Raw genomic sequence first — 25,644 nt, 5'->3', positions numbered from 1 at the left:
GAGTGACAGTCCAATTGGTATAAGAAAGCCTTATGAGAAGTTGTATACTAATTATTGTTTATAAAGGATTATGTTTTGATATTAAACTGATATGGATTAGAAAACATAAGTTGTTTTCTACAAGGATTTTAATAGGGAATCCTTATTGGATTAGGAGAAATATATGCCTATATATATTGTGACCTCTGCTGTGTGCTCTATTCGAAACTAAGTCCTATTCTTGGTTAGAGCGTGTAATAATGTAACAGAGAGGAGAAGAGTCCCAGTGCACAGAGATCGATTCGCAGCATTCATGGCATCTTCAAATGGAGGTTCATCAGGTTAGTGAAATTGCAATGCTTTTATATGGAAAAGGTTTTGTGCTTTACTTGATTGTATTACTGCAACTTAATCTTGTTCTTGGCTATAAAAGTTTAACACGACTAGGGTGCAATTCTCAACTAGCCTCATTCGGACCGGAAGATGTGAATAATCGTGGTTTGTCACTAGTTATCCTATTTTTCAAAGGAAGAAATTTTTTTATCGCCATGGAGACATTACTATTTTTTTGTAGAAAGGAAGTATGGCTAGAAAATATTTACATATATAGGAATATAACAAAAAAGAATGTTCTCTTGATCATCAGGTAACAAAAAAATATATGACCGCACATCTTTGGAGTTGATATTAAGAGTGAAGAATAAATAAAATTTATGTTAGTATTCTAATTCTCAATTGTTAGTATTAAATTTAACAAAGAATGATCATGAATCTTTAATCACCAAGTGACCAAGAGAACGATACATCTGTCAGATTTAAACTGTGCAAAACAAATAGATATATTTTAATATTTTAATCTCAACTCTTGATATCATATTGAATAGCGCGTTGGATCATAAATCATTGATCAGTTAGTTGACAAAGAGAAACCAGACATGTATGTAACTAAAATCCATTTCCTTGTTCATGTTCACGTATAAATAGCATACTGATGGATATTTGGGCATTTGCGATGAAGATAGGATAACATATCAAATAAGTGTATTCCCCTACTCCTATCATATAGGATGAGGCTTCACGTAAATCTCAATCACTAAAATCCTTAATCTCATCCCTCTCTCTACCACTATTGAATTTTGATGGAGATGGAAGTAATAATAGTGGGAAGATTTGTGGAGGAGATAATGTTTAGTTGGATGGGATGAAAGAAAATTGCTAAAATAATTGTTAGTGAAACTTGAAAGCGATCCTTCATTCATTGAAAACGAAACATCCACACTTTTGCCAAAAGCAATGTATATAAAATAATTATTAGTGAAGCTTGAAAGCGATCCTTCATTCATTGATGAAACGAAACATCCACACTTTTGCTAAAGGCAGCATATCCTTTCTTTTTAACAGGTATGTTATCCACATACTTCATTTTACTTGACACATACTTTTTATTATTTTATATTTTTTAATTTTTCTTAAATCATTTAAAACGATAATTAAAAATTAAAAAAAGATGCGTGAAAAATAAAACCAACATAACGCAATCCTTATTAATTAGGATCTCCCTCTGTCCCTGTCAGGGAATTAGGCAGATCCATTATTTTTCATTCATTTCTTCGAACTGTGCGTGTCAATGTTGTCAAGTCTTTTGGCCTCAAAGGTCAGCAGAATCATAATTCTCCCTTTGCCTAGAAGAAAGTAGATATTCTTTATATGGGAAAGAAAACATGTCACAAAGAAAAGATTCGAGGACAATTAGAATTACAAAAATCGCAAAGCTAACTTGATCTCGCTTAAGAATCAAGTTTTCTCTAAATGTCTCTTTTAACAAGTTTTTCTTTTCTTTTCTTTTTTAAATGTTTACTTACGTGACTGTTTGAAGACTAAAATTTATTGATTCACAATTTGCGACTCCACAAATTTTAATAATTTTTTTATATTAATTTCCCCCTTTTGATATTTTTCTTAGTATTTCATTTAGTAAACTTTGACAAAGACAACTTTTAATAGTCAGAAAAAGAAAATATTTGAAGAGTAGGATAGAGACTCTCTAAATCTAGAGATTGTAGACATTTAAACTCATTTCACGGACTCTACATAGCATAGAAAAATTTACATGACATTTCAAATTTAATTTTGTGATCTTTTTTAGAGATGCTCTGATATACAAGTAAAAATGTCTGCCAAAAAATTAATTTCTCATAATTGTGAAGAAAACGTAAATTCCTCCAACTTAAGGTTGTGATGTGTCTTAACGCTGATGGTGAAAGTAATCAATCTTTCCTTAAACTTTTTCCTACTACACGGAATGAGATGGCTCTTTGAAACAAAAATATTTATTTTATAATTAATTTACCGAAATAGATAAGATGCATAGGCAGAGAAAGAACAGAAAATTGTCTTCTAGATGAGCCGAGTCAGCTGAATTGCTTTACTGCCTTTATTGCATAGTACATTCACAGTCGTGGGTTTGCTTTTTCAAGGATATACACTCAGAAAAGCCCAAATGTTTGAATTATGCATCTTTCTTTATTTTATTTTACTTTATTTACTTAATTTAATCAAATATATATATTTTATGTTTCAATTGTGATATGTATGACGAAGAAAACCAGTTTCTTGGGGTGTGCCAGTTTGACTGGCACAAGACTTTGGTGTAAATAAAATACAATTTGGTCATATACTGATAGCGAATACAAGGTAAGGTGTGACATCAGGTTGTTACACAAAACGTTACATCTACCCAATTGTATATTTGCTTTTGCAATAAATGATTGAAAGAGTAAGAGGATGTATACAAAGAGAAGCGGTCTTATTTTGTTTTCTTCGTCTTTGTGAGTGGGAGGGAAGGGATTTGGGAAGCTTCCAACTCAGGTGATCGAAAGTCGTATTTGACAGAGTGCCACTGAACTATATCCTATGCTTACAAGGCGATCTTTCTTTCATATGACCATATGTATATATACAAGCTATTGGATCAAATGTAAAAGATATTGTTGAGAAAAAGATGATTATTTTTTATTTTTTTTTAACCCTTTGATTGCTAAAAGCTAAAGGCGATGTTTCTTTAGTATGAACATATACGCATGTTACCGTTTTACTAAAAAAAATAGAGTCTAGAGTTTATTAAGTAATTTGTATTTGTGAAGGTTGAGTACATGAGAATTTTACAATAGAGTAGGAATCCTATTACAATGACTATTATACGAAACTATAAATAACTTCCCAATTTAAGTTGAGACTATGACAATACTTTCAAAAGATAGTACATAGATATCATACACGTTTAACTTGTTGAGTGAGTTATAAAACCCTTACTAACAACCGCCTTTGTTGGAACATTTGCCAATTCGTCCTCAGACTTTACGAATGAATAGAATAATCTGGTACTCCAATCTCTCCTAATGAAATATTTGTCCACCTCAACATGCTTGATACGACTATGTTGAACTGAATTATGTGCAATATCAACAACTATAGAGAATCATTGCAAATCCCGGAGAAAATCCAAATTCAGTAATCTCTTAAACCAAAACAATTCACATAGTTCATTTGTCATGTCTCTATACTCAGCTTCTGCACTATATCGAGTTACTGTTCTAAAAATCGGACTAAGCGCTAGGCTCACTGTTCTAAAAATGGGCTCAGCGCTAAGCGATGGCTAACTGCCGCTATTTTGCCGTAGGCGTTTGGACAATTGGAAAAAAAATTAGGCGGCCGCCTACGGTTTAGGTGGTCCAGTCGGTGTATGCGGTTCGGTTATTTCTTCTTTTTCATAGCAACTCCTTCAGTTTCAGACGGAAAAAAAAAAAAACAGCTTTTTCTGTCTCCGCTGCTCTTTCTCTGCGTCTCGCGGTCGCATGAGTCTCCATGTGGAGCGTCGATACATTTGCGAATATGGGAGAGAAAGAGAGAGAGAGAGAGAGGGAGGAGTCGGGACATCACAGTTGCAGAGGCAAAGGATGAGGGTGACGGCGACCATGATTTTGCCGAGGATTGCTACTAAATAGGCTTTTTTAAATTCAGGTGACTTTTGATTGAGAAAAGGCCCACTCTTCCAAACAAATGATTTACATGGGCTTAGAAAATATTACAAGCCCAACAAAAATGAGCTCTAAAGTAGTAAAATTCAACACATAGACATATTTCATAATATATGTTTACATGTAGGGCTCGTTTGAAGTACTTTTAAAATGATTGAAAGTGTTTTTTGTCAAAACATTTTCAAAATCAATATTTAGTGAAAATTTAAGTGAATTATGAAAAAACACTTTATCAGATTTGTGCGTCTTGCAGAAAGCACTTAAAGTGCATTTGGAATCCAAAATCAATTTAATAAAAAACGCTTTTAGTCATTTTTAAAGTACTTCCAAACGATTCTATAAACATTATTATTTATTAAAGGTGATGATAAAAAATGGTCATATGCCTTAAGACTCTAACTATGGGCTCGTTTGGATATGCTTGTAAAATGGCTGAAAGCGTTTTTAGAGAAAATGTTTTTGGGTTCCAAAAGCACTTTAAGTACTTTCTGCAAGAAGCACCAGTTATGTGCTTCTTCTGGGAAGCACTTTAAGTGATTTTCCAGGATTTACTTGCATTTTTACTAAGGAGTAGTTCCAAAAACATTTTCATCAAAAGCGTTTTCAGTCATTTTAAAAACACATCCAAGCTCTATGCCATATGAGCCTTGCCAATTTTCGGAATTGACAGAAAAGACTTCTAGTAGTTGGGTTCATGCAATTTATATTGTACCACTCTTGCCTAGAATGAACCTGTTTTACCCCTTGGAACACAAAATTAGGGAGAATGGGAGGGTTTTGGGAAGGAGAGATTTTTCAGTGTGACAGGCACATGATGGTACATTACGTGTTGCTATACAAATAGTAGGATATGTGTGTTAAAAATTTAATAACTTAAAAAATAAAACTTCCCATTTACATAAAAACACGTGATGTTCTACCTATATTGCCGTCGTAATGAAAAATTTCTTGTTGCGAAGGTCGTGCAGCAGGAGAGAGAGTGGGAAGAAAAAAAAACCATTCTTTTTTTGTTAACTTTGCCACGTGTTGGCAGTTTATGCTTTTAGTCATCATGCTCAATTGACAAACAATGAACGATAGGGTTTGAAGCAGGAATGAAATTGGAGACCATTGACCAAATCCCCTTGATCTCGTGTCTCCTACTTACCCAGATTTGTTACCTAAGAATTGTATTTGCTCTAGGAACAAACTTGGTCCATTAATTCCTTCTTTTCTAATTTCTTTTACAATTTAGTGCGTATCAATTGTCTCATTGCCGATCTTCGAGCAGGAATTTTTTTTTTTTGAATGTATCACATAAATAGATGATTGATTATAAAAATATTACCTGATTATTACCCTGTCAATTTGTATTACATTTAAATTAAATATTAAAGGATTTTCGATTAAAATGATTTTTGCAGGAATAATTTTTGAATAAAATTAATAAATTAACAGAGGTCGCTTATAAAATTTGGAGATCATGATTCGTTATTTGTAAAGAGAGAACAGGCAGTTGTGCAGGCCTTATGCTATACAAAATAGGCACCGATTCGAAACAAGATCGGAATACTAGGGAAGCATGGCCAATAGCTCAAGCATTGTCCAATTGACACGAATCAATCGACGTGGCCATGCAGGTGAACACGTGTCAACTCCTCTCGCAACGCAGTACGTGTCAACCACCTAAGCGCCACGTCGCACACCAACAAGAAGTGCCAATTCCACTCCCACCGTTGTTTTGCAACACTGAGCAAACAAAGAAAACCCTCACCAAATTGTTTGTGATTTTAAAGAGCAAGAAATCATCGTATGATTCGTACTTACGCAGAAATCAAAACCCAGAAAATGATGAACTTTGTGGCTCTGTTCCTTGTTGTGAGTTCGCTGGTAACCGCTGGGGTGTGGTCTCCGTCTGCAAGCCCACCAAATGATCAGACCCAGCAGCACGAGCAGAGGGAAGAAGGTCATCAGCAGCAGCATGCTGGGGATCAGGAAGTCATTGTCAAATATGGGCACAGGGTGGTTGTCGTGGAGTACGACAAGCATGGCCACCACAAAACCAAAGTTTCAATCTCGCCGGAATACGGCCATCCACCCCGCAGAGAGTCTTCTTCCTTATCCGAAAATGAAGTATCATCGCCCTTGAAGATTTCTAGGGCGTTCGACAACTCCATGGAAAACATCAAGGAAGCCGCCTCTGGTCTCGCCAACTTTGGCCAAGGCCATGGCGAGGGTCACAGTCCGAAAGAGCTCATGTGCGATGCCTACGGAAAATGCAAGCACAAGATTGCAAGTGCTATCGAGACCAAAAAGGAGATTTGTAAGGAGACCGCACACGGGGCAAAGGAGGCGGCGCATAAGGTAGGTGAGGCGGCGCACAGGGTAGGCGAGGCGGTCGAAAATGTGTACGAGAGGGCGAAAGATACGGTGTCGGATAAGGCGCACGAGGTTGAGGAAACTGCTAGAGATCCAACGGAAAAAGCAAAGAACGCCTCCAAGACGGCCAAGGACATGGGGGACACGTTGGCTGGAGACATACAGGGGAATGCGTTGAGGCAGCACGACCACTTGGCGGAAATAGCGAAAGATGCGAAAGAGACTGCGGAGGAAGCAGCTGGTAAGGTGAAGGCTGGAGCGCGGGAGCTCGAAAGTGACTTGGCGGAAAAAGCAAAAGAAGCTAAAGAGACTGCGGAGGAAACAGCTTTTAAGGTAAAGGCTGGAGCGGAGGAGCTCAAAAGTGACTTGGCTGAAAAAGCGAAAGAGACTGCGGAGGAAGCAGCTGGTAAGGTTAAGGCTGGAGCGGAGGAGATCAAAAGTGGGACCCAGAAGAGGCTGCATCAGTTGAGGGACAAAGTAAGAGAGTTCTGGTACGGTACATTCAGGTCCATAGCATCGGGTGACTTACTGGAGGGCTTGATGTCCGTGGCGCATCTATTCGGGCTGGCTACGGCTTACGGGATGTGCATGTGGATTACGTTCGCGTCGAGCCACGTGTTGGCGGGGAGTCTGCCGCCGCAGCAGTTTGGGATGGTACAGAGCAAGATTTACAAGGTTTATTTGAGGCCATGGCGTATAGTGTTGGGATGGCATTGTTGGGTCATCTGTGGAGACATAGAAGCTCGTTGTTTCGAGGGAAGTCGGCGGATATGTTGCAGAACTATAACCTTATCGCTGCCCTTTCCATGATCTTATTCAATATGATGTACTTGGAGCCTCGATCTACTAAGGTAATCGTCAACAAAAAATTATTTAGAATCATATATAAGTTGTATGTCTGGTGTTTATATACTATATTAATGGCATGCTTGTATCGACCAATAGCTTTTTATTATTTTGTTTTTCGGAATCACGGAACAATTAGTGCTCTGATATTCTTATGATTTTATCCTGATGTAGATTGTTTTTATATAGTTACTTTGTTTATGCTGTGATATCGTTCGGAGGATTTTGTCTTCCAGCAGATTTGGCTCTGGTGTGTGCCATTCCCTGATCCCCTTCACATGCATGATTGTTAATCGTCAATACGTTCTTGGTCGTCTGTGTTTATAGTTCGACATGAGCACTTGAAACAATTCGCGAGTCCGGAACCCTATATTTTTCAGAGTTTGTGCATTATAAAATGACAGAGATTTCTATAGCTACTAGGCATACTTTAAAATTGCCTTGTATGTTAATTACTCGGCATTTTGGATGGAATTTGGCTGTCCGTGTTTCATTGTTGTTTAGCAGCTCTGCTAAATTCGCCTTCATTTTCAGTCTTGTTGCGGTGTTCCAAGTAATTTCATTTATGCTCTTGCGCGTGTGCTTGGTCCGTGTGTATTTGCTCTCATTGCATAGAATGTGCGTGCAGGTGATGTTTGAGAGAATGAAGATCGAGAAGGAAGAAGGAAGAGGAAGAGAGAGAGTACATGTTGATGCCAGAATCAGCAGGGAGGCTGGCCAGCAGCAGCAGCAGCGGACTACCACTGAAGGCGAACCCTCAATCACGACGCCTCCACAAGTCTCGAGGAGGGAGCAACAGGTGGTTGAGCCTGATATTGAGAGGCTTAACGAGATGCGTGAGAGGTTGAAGAAGCTAAATACATATTCGTCGTTCCTCAACATCGCGTCACTAATGGCTCTTAGCTGGCATCTTGTGTATCTTGCCCAGCACCTCCCCTGTTCATGCTGTTGATAAGGACTTGGATTTGGAGAATCTCTTTGCTTGTCGCAGATAATTATGTGTTTTAATGCCGTTCTTTTTTGTGTTTGTAAAGTTGATATTTTTGGTAACTTTCGATACGATACTTGTACCGTAGCTGTAATGATAGATATGGAGTCAGAATGCTGCACTTGTTCTTATGTGAAGTTACTTGAATTAACATCCTAAACTAACAAGGCTCTCTGCATTGCGAGAGTTGGGTAATGTCTATCGTAGGAAGTCTGTCTTCATTTTTGCAAATAGGCTGTTTCACTTTTGCAAATGGGCTGTTTCAACATATTTCAACCAAATTAGCCTTGGTTGTCGTCAACGACTCCCACCATCTCATCAGAATCAACTCCGGCATCAACTTGGTTGCGCCCCCACACCCTCGAAGAACTCAATCCGCTTAGTAATGAAATCAATTCTTTTATCCAACTGATGATCAAGTCCAATCAAACTTTCAAGACGACCAGGATCAAGAAAATTCTTACCTTCCAGTTCCAGGTATTCAATCAAAAGCTGCTTCTCATCAAGTTCTTGATTCTTAAATCTCGCTCTTTCCAATTGTCTGTTTAGCTTGGATATATTGTTCTTAAGAAAGGATTCTTGATCCACCACGAACTTACCTTGCCTTTCTTCAGGTAAATTCTTGAATTTTTCGAGTACATAAAATGCTTCCTATGGAGAAGGCCACACATCCACCTTGGTATCAGAAGGATTGTAAATAACAGCAGATGCAATAACCCCACATAAGGAATGTGGAATTAGTTATAATCTCGTTATCCTCTCCAAAAACTTCGACAATGTTTTGAGGAGTTCTGTTTTCTTTTTAAAGCAGAGTTCTTACAAGTCTTACATGCTGGTTTTGCATCCTAAAAATGCAATAAAATTAAGTAAATAAGAATTAGTGTTCTGGCTAAAAAAAGACATTGAATATTTGACCAATAAAGACGTTGAAGCTTCAATGTGGCGCTTCCTTTTGTTTGGCATGTTACTTAGCAACTAATAAAACTTTACTTCATTGAGGGACTACATGACATGGTGAATTGGTGAAGTGAGGAGACGTTGGGGGAATGGCAAGGGATTCACAGCGTCCACGCAGACACTAAAAAGACTTACTAACAGGCTGGTTAATGGAAGGGTCAGTTTGTAGGAATTTCCAACCCCTTGCTACACCGATTTATACTGATCAAAGATTTCTGTTAAAGGTCCAAAGTAAATGGAACTATCTTAGCCAATAAAAGTTACCTGAAATATAGATGAGTTGCTGAGGTCAATTGCTTGGCTTGAAGATCAATCTCCAACAAGTGTCTCCATCATAAACAATATGGACCTTCCTTTAACAATCATAATCTCATAGGAGGAATTGTAACTGATTTGGCATCTTAAGGAAAACACCATCTCCAGTTTAGGACTTTTGAGTAAAGTTGTGTAATCTGAACGAGGAAGAACAAAAACTGATACATATAGTAAAAGTTACCTGCCACAGATGGTACTGTTCCAAGGTCAAATGCTTCTCTACCAAGCAGTCCATCAATTGCTTCTCTACCTAGCATGTCCAGTAATAAATGAAAGTGCTGGAAGAGGAAACAGGATGAAAGCGTATAACAGATGAAGGAAAGCTAAAAAGTCAATTCTGTAAAGATTTAAGGAAATACGTTTCTTTTGGGGGGAAAAACAAACAAGGAAACAATTTCAAAGCATTTAGGGTTTTTCTTATTGTGCTCTAGTAATGGTCTCAATTCAACATAATGAACAAATTATACAGTCTTGTACTTTTTTTTCTAAAAAAATATTTCCTAGAAAACCTAAGAACTTGTTGATATGTTAAAATAAATATAAAGTTAAAAATCTACTCAGAACTTTTTAGTGTACTATTTTCTATTGAAACAAACTGAGCCAAGACAAATAACTTTCTCGCACTTTCCATTATACTAAATTTAATTCATTGAGATCAGTAAATTATACCTAAATATACCAGGCTCCTTTGACATATTTGTGTACCGATGAGTCCAAACTAGTTTCCCATACAATGTTTCCAAATCTGTTTTAGCTTCGTCGCATGTACCTTCTTCCAAATAGGATCCATTTATTCTGTCTTTGAGTTTTGACCTGAAGGACTCTTGTACTTCCACAAGAGAGCATTTATCCATGTATCCAGGTGCAATCTCAATTCTCAATACATACACAATGCGGCTACCAATAATCTCTACAAGAACAAGCACCATCTCTGAAATGATGAAAACCAATAGGATCTCTTAGGATTATTTCTCTTTTTTCCACCTCAGAGAAGAGCTTCATTGTTGTATGACAATCACAGCAGACTCTCAAATTCTTCATCACCCTAATTGGAGCTGATGGTGGCAAGCTGATCATTCCAAAAGTTACAGCTAACTTTTCACTGTGGTAGGTCACTTTGTTGTCCTTAAGTTCCGTTTCAGAAGTAATCAACTTACCAACAATACAATCTATTTTCTTTATCTTATGCAACATTTCTTTCAACCGAGTATAAATTAATTGAACCATTTGGTGAGACCGATCGCCACTAGCAAAAGAATGAACTTTGTTTCCTACCTCTATCCAACTTAGACCAGGCTCCTTCTTAACTCCTCGACTTTTCATCAGTTCCCTAATTCTTTTGGCCGGTAACTCTATCCCAGCATCATTGTAAATGTTGTACAGAAGAACATATGATGCAGCAGCCTGAGGTTCAAGATCAATTAGCTTTTTTGCAACACGTTTTGCAGCAACAGTGTCCATATAAACCCTGCGAGCACTCAACAAGGCTCACCACATAACTGGATTATCCTCAAAAGATGAGTTGAAAATGAACTTCTCAGCATCTGCTAGCCTTCCTGCACGACCTAGGAGATCAACAACGCAGGCACAGTGCTCTACATTGGTTGACATGCCATAATCTTTCGTCATTGTTCCAAAATATCTGCATTAACAAGAGTCAAGAAATTAACACACCCTGGAAGTGAGCATTTAAAGTGCATTCACAAGTGTTCATTTTTACAAAACAAATATTGGGTTGCAATTGAAAAGGCCTGACGTGATGACCTAGAAACAACAAAATAAATTTCAAAATGGCATATCTCTCCAAATGATTCCTATTCAATTATAAATTGATTCCCAGCCGTTCAAGACTACAAAACAATACAGTTTCCTCATTACATCTAAATGCTCCACCCTTTCTTCCCTTTATTACTTCTTAGATGGATTACCTACGCTATTGTTAATTTCAGTTCCATGCAACTTATCACCTCTTACTTTCCCAACCAAGTCCCAAATTCAGGAAAATTGAAAATACTGAAGAGCAGAAAATTAACCATTGGTGAATTGTGAACAAAAAACAAGGAGCGAGAAGCATAAGATGAAGTTTGTTTCACTTTCAAAAAGAATTGAACTAAAAGAAAGAACAAGAGATGTGTGAAGAATGAAAATGGAGGGAAATTGTTTATGTTACCGTATTTGGTTCCTTGAAGAATACGTAGGGAAATTCTTACAAATATACATACTTTGTATCATATTTCACATATTTTTGCCAGAAACTTTGAGAAGGAAAATGGAGTTATTTAATCTTGTTTCCTTATCTTTATGATTTTTATTTCAAATCAAACAAAAGCAAAGAAATTTAAATTTTCAGTTTCTATAACCTACCGTAAACCTTCTTCTACAAGCCCTCCATGACTGCATGCAGTCAGAACTCCAAGGAAAGTGATGTGGTTGGGTGCAATTCCACAAGTCTTCATCAACTCAAAAAGATTCAAGGCTTCATTTGCACATCCACGTTGTGCTTTGCTACATATCATCACGGACCAGGAAACCACATCAGGATTCTCTATCTCTATAAAGGCCAAATTAGCTGAATCAATGTCTCCAGATTTTGCATACATGCATATCTGTGAATTTTGAACAACAGTGAAATTCCCAAATCCAGCTTTTGCAGCATATCCTTGGATCTGCTCTCCAGATCTTGCTGCAGCCAAATCAGCACACGCACCCAGCATGCTTGATATTATGAATTCATCAGGCTTCATTCCAGATTCCAAGAGTCTATAAAATAAATCAAATGCACTTTCCATTTCCCCATTTTGGATATAACCTGCAACCATGGATGTCCACGAGACAATATCTAGCCTAGGAGTTAAGTTAAAGCATCTCAATGCATAATCAGATAAACCCAAAGAACAGTAGAAATCAATAAGCCCACTTCCAATGAATTCATCTCCCTGTAGGTCATGCTTGTAGACTTGAGAGTGAACTTGTTTCCCGTACTCAAGAGCTTCAACCAATTTACAAGCTCTCAATATAATTGAGAAAGTAAATGTTGATGGCTTGATTCCTGGCCTTTGCATCTCTGATAGAAGATTGAACACTTCGTTTGCATGTCCATAAGAAAAGGTCTCTATTTGGAGGAACCCTGCAATCATGGCATTATACAAAACAACATTGCGGTAAGGCATGAATTTGAATATTTGTATCGCCTCACCTAAGCCACAAGTCTTTGCATACATATCAAGCAATGCCGTTCCTACTACAACATCCAAGTCCAACCCCAATTTGACCGTGTATCCATGAAGTATTTTCCCAAATAGTCCTGAATTGTCAAGAATTTTGCCACACGCCTTAAGGGCACTCCCCAGTGTATAGGTATTCAAGCTCAACCCACACTAATGCATTTTCACTAGAGTGGTCAATGTTTCCTCATTAGCACCAATTCGAGCATAGCAAGCAATCAAGGAATTCCATGAGACATGGTCCAAGTTATCCGAACTCTGAAACAAATTCCTAGCATGATCAACTCGACCGCACTTGGAGTACATATCAATAAGAGAATTGGTCATAACAACTTCTGAGCCTGATCCATTGACGACTATCAATCCATGAACCAGCTTACCCAGCTCAAAATCACCGGTTTGACCACACACACTCAAAGCACTGGCATAAGTAAACCTATCAAGTTTTAAAACAGCCATTCTTGCTTCGTTAAAAACACCTATTGCCTTATCAAACAGACCCACCTCGTTATATCCAGAAATCAAGGAGTTGTACGAAATGAGATTCCGCTTAGGCATTCTATCGAACAGGTGGCGTGCACTGTCGAATTCTCCGAGCCTCAAGTACACGGTGAGAAGATTGTTGAGCAAAAACATACAGGGCTTAAAGGAGGTTTTGATGATGTGGGCATGGGCAAGTTTGCCATGGAGCGAAGACCCAGTTTTGGTAGCGTGTTGGACAAGTTTTGTATAGGCAACATTGTCGAGAGAATAGTTGGGATGGCAAAGTTGAGAGCATTGCTGTTGAGCCGGTGCAGTTTGAGGCAACATACTGGGTTCTTTTACTTGGCCATTGGAAACCAGAGGGTCGAAAATTGAATGGAAAGAGGACGCTCAGGTTTTGGGGGCCTTGATTTATGGAGCAACATGATTCAAGTCGACAGCAATTGCGGTTCCACGACGACATGGCGACGGCCGTCGTCTTCTTTCCCGGGCTTTTCAATCAGCCGCTCCACAAAGCTATTCAAATTTAGCCTTCTCTTCTCGATCCATGGTCCAAAGTCCAAACTCAAAAGGACTTCTTTTTAGCCCGCAAACGTGCGAACCGGCCTTAAGTGAGCTAAGGCCATCTCTAACTCTCTATCCATAATATAATCTTGAAAGGTGAAAAATAATGTGAGACAGTGTGTAGAAATATCTTAGGTATTTATAAAAAAAAAATTTAGAATTTTTTTAAAATTTCATCCTAAAGTAAAAAAAATCAAAATAAAATCAAAATCTAACGGCTAGTTGACGTCAACCAGCAAGTGGATGTGCAGATTGGGCCCCTCAAATCGGGTGGGTTGACTTCCTTTGGCCAACTGGCAAATCTTATGGCTATTTTATGGCCCAGCCTTCAGTTGGAGACTTGTTTTGTGTCAAAACGGGGCTATATTTTGGCCTATGACCCTTTGACCGGGTCAATTGGAGATGGCTTAAGGCTTAAAGGGTGCGTTTGTTGCACCAAACTAACTCGAACTGGATTAGGTTCAGAGACTAAGTTGGACTGACTTAGAATAGACTAAGTTGGACTAACTTAGAATAGATTAAGTTAGACTAACTTATTGAAGCGTTTAATGAAGTGTTGGACTAAATAGCAAAACATTAAAAAAGTAATTAATTTTTTCAAATCATAAAAAAAAGGGCTGTCAAATTATGTTCATCTTCCTTCACCCAACTCCTTCATCACAACCAAGAACGCATCTTGCCACAAATTATAGGTGCTCCCGGAACATCGCAACCCAACTCCTCTGTTAATTCCTAGAAACCCGACACAGTGCCCAGGCTCAAATCGACTGACTCAGAGACTGAGGCGTAGTGATGTCAGGCTGGTGTGGCGCTAGTCACGTTTCAGAATTTTTATTGCGTCAAGTGCGTGAATTACAATCTTGAGTTAAAGCGCATTAGTCGACACGATTTCAAGAGTGGGGCTTGCGTGCAGGCGCACTAACAACTCCGGATTTTGGAGTGACATGGCGTGACCTAAGGCATTGGATTTCCACCGGCTGTAAAAAAAAATTTGAAAATTCAACCCTAATAGCTAGGTGACGTGTCATAATCTGGACCGTTAGAATTTCCGAACTTGAAAAAAATAAAAAAAATTGGAATTGTTACTGTTATATTACGTGTCACAATCTGAGCTATTGGATTTCAATTTTTATTTTTTATTTTTATTTTTTTTTGTAATAAAACGGTCCATATTAATTAAGTTAAAAAATACAAAAAAATATAATTTTTTCCTCTAAATACCTAACTATGCTCTTTCACCTTATACCACGATTCAATATTTTCAAGTACTTTCAACCAATCTTTCTCTCAAAGTTTTCATATTTGCAAAAAAATGACTAATAATGCAGGTTCGGATTGGTCAGTCATTTAAGATCTTATATTGTGTGATGCAAGGGTTGAGTCACTCATGTTCTGATTACGAGTAATGAGCAAAAGTTGTGAGAACTTTGGAAGACGGTTTGAGTCACTCCTATCCGAAATTATAATAAAATTATATAATATTACTTTATAAAAAAATAATGTTTAAATATTGCCTGAGTTATTTAGTTTACAGGTTGAGATGCACTTTGACAGCTAATGTTCACTAAAGAGAGTAATTGCCTTCCTCAGTAACTTAGAGATTAATAACCCAGGGATATTTTAGGGGTGGAGTTACTGTTAGTAAAAAGATTAGATTGGAATAATTTAATAATTACTTTAAGGTATATTAAAAAATGAATATAAAAAAATTTGACCAACTTAAAATGTATGGGTTATGTAACTTAAGTTTAGCTACGCTTTATATACTTTAATTTTGATCATACACTCAATATAATTCAAAAGTCACAATTTACTCTTTAAAGGTTAAAATTCGTTCGACTTTACTATGTTTTTATTTTTTATTTTGTCAAATAGTCGTTAAAGTTGCTGATGTGGATGGGTAAAAATGTAATAACATAGGTTTAATTTAGCCACGCCTCATAAAACTCGGTTTGATTGCACTTTATCTTCTAAAACTCGATTTAATCCTCACTCCTCTCTAGAAACTCGATTAGCTCTTATGTTTTCACATTTTTTGTTGGTAAATAGAACTTTCATTACAATAAAAATTAGCATAAGGCCCAAAAGGAACCCAATAAATAACAGCAAATAAAGTGAAGTGAGAGTAGGAACCCAAGATACAACGGGAGACCCTCACAAACTTAGGCCTTATGTTGCGATAAGAAACAACAAAAAAACTCTAATCTCAAGCAACATAAACCAGACCGCAGTTGCCACAACATCTAAGGGTGCATTTATTGCACCAAACTATCTCGGATTAGACTAGCTTCAGGGACTAAGCTGGATTGGCTTAAAATAGACTAAGTTGGACTAACTTAGTGAAACGTTTCGTGCAGTGTCAGACTAAGATGGGAGGATATAAAATCAACTAATTTTCGGACTTTCTGCAACCACAACTGGAATCAAATATGCATCCAGAACCCCAAACATTCATCACAATAGCAAAAAAAATTCCAACAAAAAAGGCAAAATCTTTGAACATTAGGGCTCGACCATTCAATTAGGGTCTGATAGGGATTGAGTGGGAATTCAAAGGCTTATCTGATTTGGGGATTTAGGGTTTTTGGTGGTTGCTAGATCGTGAAGGGGGAGGTGTGTTGAGAGAGAGAGGCGTTTCTGATTTATTGGATGTCATCGTCATTGCGGTTGAAAATGGTTAAGGACGCTAGGAAGACAACGACGTTGAGTAGCTTTGAAAGGCGAGGACGAGAACGCGAGAGAGAGACGGTCTTAGCAAGCACATGAGTTTCGGGGGGTCTTGCTAAGACCGTTTAGTGAGGCCTCCAATCGGGGCGAGTGAAACTTAGTCCCACGTAAGTTAGTCCACACAAATAACAAACAAGGGATTGGACTAATTGTTAGTCCAGTGAGACCTGGTGAAGGGAAACAAACACACCCTAATAGTCCTAAATAAAAGTTGAGACAATCGTAATTAAACTAAGTGACAGTTGTATGAATTTAACAATTTTAATCCACAAATGTTTTGTTCAATTCATGACTAAAAAGAAAGAAACGTGGCACATCTCTTGATCAATCGTATATTAACAAACAAGATAACAAATAAAAATAAAAATAGAAAGACAAACAAATCATGGACGACGGAGTAGCGTGGCTATGATGCCTTCCTTGTAACTCCCCTCCACTGTCCGGTTTTTCTTTTGTTGTGATGTTTGCTTGCCTCGCGGTAGGCTCTCCCTGTTTTGGCTTCTTAGCCCGGTAATACAATTCCAGTTTTCTTATAAAAAAAAAAAAAAAAAAAAAAAAAAAAAAATCATGGTCAACTTCCTTGTCTTTTTTAATTGACTTATTGTTTTCCTCCTAACAAGACTTATTGTTTTCCTCCTAACAAATTGGTTGGGGCGCACGGGCCATTCACCAACATTAATTCTCTTCAGTTGAATTTCTATTCTCTAATCACTTCAAATTGCAGCACAAAACGCGACACAAACAAATCATAACTACCACCAGCAGTCGCAGCCGCCGCCATGGGAGACGCCATTGTGCTGTACGCAGCTCCGGGGATGGGGCACATCGTCTCCATGGTGGAGCTGGGCAAGCTCATCGTCCACCGCTACGGCCCCCACAAATTCTCCATCACCATTCTCTACACCTGCGGCAGCGTTGTCGACACCACTAGCATCCCCGCCTACATCCGCCGCATCTCCCATTCCCACCCTTCCATTTCCTTCCGCCAATTCCCTCGCGTCACCAATAAAATTACCCCAAACATAAGCGGCGCCGCAATCATGTTCGACTTCATCCGCCAGAACGATCCCCACGTCCGCCGTGCCCTCCAAGAAATCTCTAAATCAGCCGCCGTTCGCGCCTTCGTCATCGACCTCTTCTGCACCTCCGCTCTTCCCATCGGGAAGGAATTCAACATCCCAACATACTACTTCTACACTTCTGGTGCCGCAGTTCTTGCTGCTTTTTTGTATTTTCCCAAGATCGATGAGCAAACCACCGAGAGTTTCAAAGACCTCCGCGACACCGTTTTCGAATTCCCCGGATGGAAGTCTCCTCTGAAGGCTATACACATGGTCGAACCGGTGCTCGACCGGAACGACCCTGCTTATTCGGACATGATCTATTTCTGCTCACATCTTCCCAAATCCAACGGAATCATCGTCAACACGTTCGAAGAGCTCGAACCACCTACTATCCTCCAGGCGATTGCTGGAGGCCTGTGTGTTCCTGATGGGCCAACTCCGCCTGTGTACTACGTTGGTCCATTGATTGACGAAGAGAAAGAATTGAGTAACGATGCAGCTGCGGCCGAGGAGGAGGACTGCTTGTCATGGCTCGATAAGCAGCCAAGTCGAAGCGTGCTGTTTCTCTGTTTCGGAAGCAGGGGATCCTTCCCGGCTGTTCAACTGAAGGAGATAGCGAACGGCTTGGAGGCGAGCGGGCAGAGGTTCCTGTGGGTGGTGAAGAAGCCGCCGGTTGAAGAGAAAACAAAGCAGGTCCATGGAGTTGACGACTTTGATTTGAAGGGTGTGTTGCCAGAAGGGTTTTTGGAGAGGACGGCAGACAGGGGGATGGTAGTGAAGTCATGGGCGCCGCAGGTGGTGGTGTTGAAGAAGGAATCGGTTGGTGGGTTCGTGACACATTGCGGATGGAACTCGGTACTGGAAGCAGTGGTTGCGGGGGTGCCGATGATTGCTTGGCCGCTTTACGCGGAGCAGCATATGAACAGGAATGTTCTGGTGACGGACATGGAAATGGCTATCGGGGTGGAGCAGAGAGATGAGGAAGATGGGTTCGTGAACGCGGAAGAGGTGGAGAGGAGAGTGAGGGAGTTGATGGAGTCGGAAGGAGGAAGATTGCTTAGAGAAAGGTGCAAGAAAACGGGGAAGATGGCTTTGACTGCTTTGGGAGAGACTGGTTCGTCCACCAGAAACTTGGTCAACTTTGTTAGTAGCCTTACATAACTGTGCAAGTTTTGGGTTCGCATTTTCGCATTTGGATTTCAAGACGAGTCCTGTGCAAGGATAAACACTCTTAACCAATTCCGCGATATAGTTTTCTGTTACTTAGTTTGGCACCTCGTGGGATTTTGGTGCTCTCTTTTGAGAGTTTTAAGAAAGCCATGGGATCAAAATATTCGGATGTAATGTTGATGCAACGTTGACCATAGGCTTAATTCCAACCAATAAGATTATGTACTTCTTTCTTACCAAGTCGTTGGTTAGTTCGTTGGTCGATTTTGCACACCGCGTTAAACTTACTAACTTATTAGCGCTTGAACGTGTATAATGCAGATGCCGAAACCAACAGAAAATCGCAATTCATCCGGCCTAGACATCATTGCAACTGTAAATTCCGCATGTCTAATTCAAAATTTTAGTTTTATATACTTACGACTTGTAACAAATGAAATGCATATGAAGTTTTCTTTTCTTACTGAAATGAGGATCGCCGTGTGCATTTGTTCCGCATCCTTCCCGCAACTCATCATATATTCCTTATTCATCTCTCATTCTCCCTCGTATTTGCTTTTTATATCTAAACAAAATATGAAAACTAAAAACTAAGTAGTTATCGAGCAGACCGTACATTTCTTACTCTATATGGGTTTTTATTCCAAACTTTGTGCAATTTGCTGAAATGATCAGAAATCATCTAATTATGGTAACAAATTTCTGTTCATGTACAAGCTAACAGCTAGCGTACGCTCTTGTCTGTACATCAAGCTCCAAAAGAGTAAACTGCCGTTAGACCTTCTAAAGTATTACTCTAGCTGAAACTGACCCTTAAAACTAACTTTTTATTTTTTTTTTTTTTTGTGTAAAATAACTCCCTGAGCTATATGAAATTAGCCAATTTTAATGCCTCACCATTAGATTCGATGAAATTCATCCTCTTTGCCGTCAAATCCTAGCACCCGATTCCCACATGAGGGTTAAGTCATGCCAGTATTTGATGGCAAAGTTGATGAAATTTCATCGAATATGACAGTGGGGTTAATTGGCTGATTTTAAATAAGTCATACAGTTGATTGCATTAGTGAAGTAAGGCTTCGTTGTGGTATTTAAAACAATCATTAGCCATATGCAGGTTGATAGTCTCTCACCTGAATCCTCCTTTATTCCGATGACAACATACACATCGAAACTCAATATCACTATGCTACAAGGTAACTGAAAATAATTACCGCTCTGAGAATTTCACAAGCGATTTACTAATTATATAGCTCCATCACGGAACAGAAAACTTTATGAATATAAACATCTAGATACACGAAAGTAAACATTACAGATGCATACATGAAGCGTGTTAAGAACAAAATAAAATAAAAAATCTTGCCATTCTAATGTACAACTACAATAATAATCTGTTTCCTTGGAAGCGACAACCAAAATCATACCGATTGAACTTTTCCAAGTGGAAGCAGCTAAGCGCGGAATCCTGGAATCTAGGTATGGCACTCTTACATCTATATATTGCAGAAGAATGCAACATAGAAAATGGTGTATCTCGAATTACAAGGTAAGTCTCTTAGGAATCGTTATCAACAGGCCACCAGCATGATGAACCTTGGCTGAAATTAATATATCTAGTAATTACACTAAACAGTAGGACAGTAAGAGGCATTTCGGGTACCTTCTGATCATTCCTTAGCTATGCATTTGCACCTGCGCTGATCCTCCGAAAGTTCCTGCCATGTTTCGAATTTTTTAGTATGCAACTTCCCTTCAATTACCTCAATTACACCGCAGACAGACATAACATCTTATTCAAAAGATGGAGCAAGAAAGGAAAAGCTAATGTAAATTTTTTCCGTTCAAATCTTTCCCAAGCGTCTCCTCAGAGGAATAATACCTGAATCTGCTTCTGAAGAAACTTCACATACTCCACTGCCTCATCTAACATATCGGCAGTATTAGTTTGCTGCAAGGAAAATCAACAGAAGCACCCCACCAAACAATTGTAAGCTATTGTCCGCTTAGTTTCATAAACACATGATAAGTTTTGACAAAATTCATATACATAATTTTCAGATTTTGATGTTATTCAAAATATCTTCTTGTTTCTATTCTTTGTGCAAAGTTTTAAGATACTTATACAAATTCTAGGGTTAGGGATTCTAAAGACACAGTTTTATACAGAAATGTTTTTTGGTCACCTAGTGAATAAGGAATGCACAGTCATTCACCCTTGAATTGATATCAAGGGTTGGATATGCTTTTAATGTTTTAATCTCAACCCTTGATATCTAATCAAGGGCGAGTGGACCATGCATCCTTGATCACCAGGTGACCAAGAGAATGGGACTCGAGTTTGATATGTATTAGGATTTCAAGTTCGAATTTTATTTATGAAAAGTAAAAATTTCATAGCACACACGACAATCTCAATAAATTGTAGAAACTATTTTGGAAACCAACGACCACTATAATGCCAAACAACACACTCGTTCCCACAAAAAGGATAGCTCTTCTCCTCGTACTCCTTCAAAATCCTTGCATTCCTTCATACAAAAATGTTCAAAATGCATCAGCTCCATCATATTTGCACCTTTTCTGCTCCACTGAAGGCACAACCTCTCTAGTTTATAAAGTATGCATGACTAGGGAATCAATCATAAAAGTCAACCTTGCCTCCCTAAATAACTTTCTCCATAATCAAGTGAGACCAACGGCCCAAATAACACTAGTTCACCAACTTATACACATTCTTTTCAATAATCTCTCTGCTAATGGCTCCACCCGCAGGCCGCAACCATGCAACTTATTCCCTCACATAACATTTGTCCCATACAATGAAAAATGCTCAAGTGCTACTCTCTTAAAGGATTTCATTCTCTCAAATTCTTCAATACGAGATTCAAGTGATTCAGTTTGAAGCAATAAAAGCATTGATATCACATCAGCATCATAGCAACGATTACCGTGTGTAGAGAAACTCTATCTAAATAGCTCCCAAGCCAAAGAGTACTCGCAACCTCTATCTGGAAAAAAGTTTTACCTGTACTTTTGTCATATTATTGTAATTTTCTTGACTGACTTTTTCTTATCTAAAGGAGATTGTCCTTGTCAGTAAAATTAAGTCCTAACTTGTTACCCTATGTTGATGGCAAGAAGCATAATTACATATCATTTTTCAGAGCGCCAAAAAAGTTTTTAACCTTATAGATTTAAGTTTTCTAAGCTTTAATCACGAATCACGCTTCCTGATTTTTAAGTATGCCATTATCTTTGACCATATATTTAATATTCTGATCATACAGAAGCTCCAAACATATCTCACTAGCTGGAAGCCGAATTTAACCCCCAGGATGACAAAATAAGAACAGTGCTAATTTGAAATACAATGGGTGCTTACAGTTTACTGCAGATCATGATAACTTTGCATCTCAATAAAAAACTAAGAAGTTGCAAAATACGAAAGTACACAAGAAGTCTTTTAAATGCTTATTAACCATCAAAATTTGATGCAGAACCCTTCATAAACCGATGACCTATCACGGGGATAATTTTTTTGTAGAAACCACACATACTTGAAAGGTGTTGTACCCACCAACCTTGGTTTTCATCTTCTACATTGATGTACTTTTCAAACAAGCATCCACGACGCTTAAAGGAAAGTTGATGCAACTTAGTCGTGTTACGGATTCCAAAAATTTGTCTTAAACTAGATAGTTATTGCCCAGATTTAAAACATATATAAAGGTTTATTATGTAGTAATGAATACATCAATCATATACTTTACCGGCGCCCTAAGACTTGTTTCAAGTATGTCTGCACTGCAGAACTAGAAGAACCAAAATGTGTAGAAAACCGGCGCGCCCTAACGACACTAAAAACGAAAAAAGGAAACTGAAAAGGAGGAATCTTGGAGGGTGTATGTATGTACCTTATCCATGTTGGGCACCAGCTCTTGTAGCTTCCTTATGCGGTCACTGATCCTAGTCCTCCGGACCTATAATATTACGAATTAAGCCACAAAATTAAGTTTGAAATCTTTACTAATTAATATAAATAAATTCCTACAACTTTCCAAATTCTGGAGAAATATATACAATTAGTGTGTAGTTAACGAGTGATTAAGTTACGTTAATGGAAATAATTACAAACCCTTTCAGCAATGCTCCTGGGATGTGTAGCACAACCACGCTTGGCCCTCACCCTGCAACTCACCGAATCCTCCAACCCACCTTCCTCCACTTTCTGCCATTTCACAAATTAACCCAGATTACCAAATTTTAATTTTGATTAATTAATGAATTAAACCAGATTAACAAATTAATAAGCAAACAATATATTAAATAAAAAATAAAAAACTGACCACATGTGAGTCGGAGGAAAACTGGTGCTGCTCCCGAACCCTCTTATTAGCAGAGGAAGAAGAGCTGTTTGGGGACAACGACGACGACGACGCAAGGTCGAGGTGGCCCGGAATTCCAAACCCCGAGAAATATCCCCCCGACCCCACCGCCGCCATTAAAATCAGCGGGTGAGCTATGCTGACGACTAAGATACCCATCTGCAGCCTCATACAACGCTGGATCCACCGTCGTACAAGGTGTGTTGTCAGCAAGAAGCTCAGTCAAGCACTGGGTGGGCTTCAGTGGGTCCTCTTCGTCCTCTTCAAGCAGCGCTTCTAACCATGCGGCTGGGGCGGAGCTGAACCGCCCGAGTCCGCCTACTCCTCGACTCACTTCGCCGCCACTGCTTCCGCCGGCTGCCCGTTGCATCTGCTTTGGACTCACACTCACACTCAACTCAAACTCAGCTCTTTGCTTTGCTTAACTGCTATTAAAATAATACCAAAAGTGAATTATTTTCTATTTTTGTTTCTGTCCGTTCTTCCTTTTCTCTCTGAGCTTTTGATAGTTTTCAATATTTGGAGAATGAAAAAAAGGAAAAAGGAAAAAGATGGAGACAGTCATGAGGGTCTGTCTTCAACGTTGCATCAAATCAAGAAAAGGAAACAGTTGAGAACAACGTATACGACACGAACATATTATTGTGTTTCGTGTTAATAAAATAAATATGTTTTAATAACATACTACATCACGTGTGGTAAATTTTAATTTTTTTATACTATCAGAACTAGATTGTTTAAAGTGTGAAGCTTAACGCTTACACATGTTTCATGTCAATCCATTTATATTGTTCGTGTGTTAAATTTGAAAGCTCATCACATGTAAAAGAACGTGTTAAAAATAAATCAACGCATTGATAGTTTCAATATTTGGAGAATGTAAAAAAGGAAAGAGGAAAAAGATGGAGACAGCACTTGAGGGAGTGAGCGACTCAGACCAGTCACTAACTTATTGCTTTATTACTTTTGTTTTCTTCTCACTTCAACGTTGCACCACATCAAGAAAATGAAACCGTTGAGAACAATTTAAGATTTATACGACATGAGCACATTGTTATGTTTTGTGCTAATAAAATAAAGATATTTTAATAACATAGTACATAATGTGTGATAGATTAACAACTTTTTAATAGTATCAGAACCAGGATATCTCAAGTGTGAAGCCTAAGGCTCACACTTGCTCCACGACAATCCGTTTGTGTTGTCCACATGTTAGGCTTGAAAGTTTATCATACGTGAGGGAGCATGTTGCGAATAAATCCCCGCATTGATGAGAAGATGAATTTTACATGCGCTTATAAATAAGTTATGCTACTTATACTATCAATTGATTTATGGTGGAATCTTAATTTGCCTTAGACAGAAAAATAACATGGTTAAATTGAGTACATAATATTGCAATATCCATTAAACATGTGATATGATTAAATTAAGTACGTAATAATTATAATTTTCCCTTAAACTAAAAGATATGCGTCAAACTACGATCTAAAGCGCTCTGAAAATGACATGATAACATCCAAAATGAAATATGTGTTTTGCAAACTCTTATAGCTCCTTGATTTTGTATAATTGGTAAATCAACGGTGAGTGAGTAACAATGACGTGCAGGTTACTTGTAGGGTCGGTAACATATGTATGTAAGGCTGGACTGCTCCAACGTCAGCGTTTTTATGGTCTAATAAGTTTAATAACGGTGTCTTCAATGTCACAGAGAGTGTCAAGCCCCACACGAGACATGGCGCGTGGATGAACGTGTGGATTAAAATGGATGCAATGGTTGACATTGATGCGTGGAGGTGGATTATGGTAGGCAGGTAGATATTTAATCTGTGGAATTTGTGTTATATGCTTTTTGTGGAAAATTTAAGGAGAGGAGACAGCTAGGGTTCCCGTTCCACAAATGCTCACCACAATCGGAAAGTGGTTATGCTTTTACTTGCTTTCTTCTGTTCTGCTCTGCCAAGGGGTTTGTGCCCTGATAATTTGGGCTTGGCAATGTCTTTGGGAAGGGTATGTATGTGATTTTACAAAAGTGGGACTCCTTGTTGGGCTGAAATGTCTTTGGGAAGGGTATGTATGTGATTTTACAAAAATGGGACCCCTTGTTTGGGTTGAAAACATGGGTCTGTTCAAGGCCCAACCCACTGAATTTTGTTTGAAGACTGATGGGTATTTAGTTTGAAGGCAAATGGAAGTACGAAGCCCGACAAATTCAAAAGTGCTTTATGACGTGGCAATTATGGGCTGCAAAAAACCCTCTTCCACACGGAAGGAAGACCGGTCAGTCGAGTTTATATAAGAAAAGTATTTTACAATGGCAATTATGTAGTTTCAATCAGAGGAAATGAACTGACAGGGAAATGTTTATTCTAGAAGAAAGATGTGGTTCTATAGAAGGCAACATAAGGGAAGAAGATAGATCAAGGACACTCAAGCTCAACTCAACACAAAAAAATTTGAAAGCTTTGCAGTCTACTTTTCATACATTCTTCTTTGTAGTTCAAATACTCTTACGTTTATAGCTCTACTACTTTTCTTGTA

General features: G+C 38.5%; 2 protein-coding genes and 2 pseudogenes across 2 annotated transcripts; 2 read left to right on the top strand and 2 right to left on the bottom strand.

The window, feature by feature from the left end:
* The first annotated feature begins 5,704 nt into the window (after window positions 1–5,704).
* LOC103952558 lies at window positions 5,705–8,326 on the top strand (annotated as a pseudogene).
* LOC103952553 lies at window positions 8,261–13,775 on the bottom strand (annotated as a pseudogene).
* Window positions 13,776–17,202: 3,427 nt separating this feature from the next.
* On the top strand, window positions 17,203–18,952 carry LOC103952554 (UDP-glycosyltransferase 88F3). Its single transcript, XM_009364159.3, has one exon. The coding sequence runs from the start codon at window positions 17,258–17,260 to the stop codon at window positions 18,701–18,703; it is 1,446 nt and encodes a 481-aa protein (XP_009362434.2). The 5' UTR covers window positions 17,203–17,257; the 3' UTR covers window positions 18,704–18,952.
* Window positions 18,953–19,913: 961 nt separating this feature from the next.
* On the bottom strand, window positions 19,914–23,681 carry LOC103952555 (transcription factor bHLH80). Its single transcript, XM_009364161.3, is given in 6 exon segments — window positions 19,914–20,430; window positions 20,595–20,663; window positions 22,630–22,695; window positions 22,851–22,943; window positions 23,062–23,197; window positions 23,199–23,681. Coding segments are annotated over 6 exon segments (684 nt in total). The 5' UTR covers window positions 23,471–23,681; the 3' UTR covers window positions 19,914–20,382.
* Between the last annotated feature and the right edge of the window lie 1,963 nt (window positions 23,682–25,644).

The sequence above is a fragment of a genome, unplaced genomic scaffold (genome assembly GCF_019419815.1).
Source record: "Pyrus x bretschneideri cultivar Hongxiangsu unplaced genomic scaffold, Pyrus_bretschneideri_v1 Contig2, whole genome shotgun sequence".
NCBI lineage: Eukaryota > Viridiplantae > Streptophyta > Magnoliopsida > Rosales > Rosaceae > Pyrus > Pyrus x bretschneideri.
Note: the sequence above shows the minus strand (reverse complement) of the source record. Positions and strands in the feature narration are given on the sequence as shown.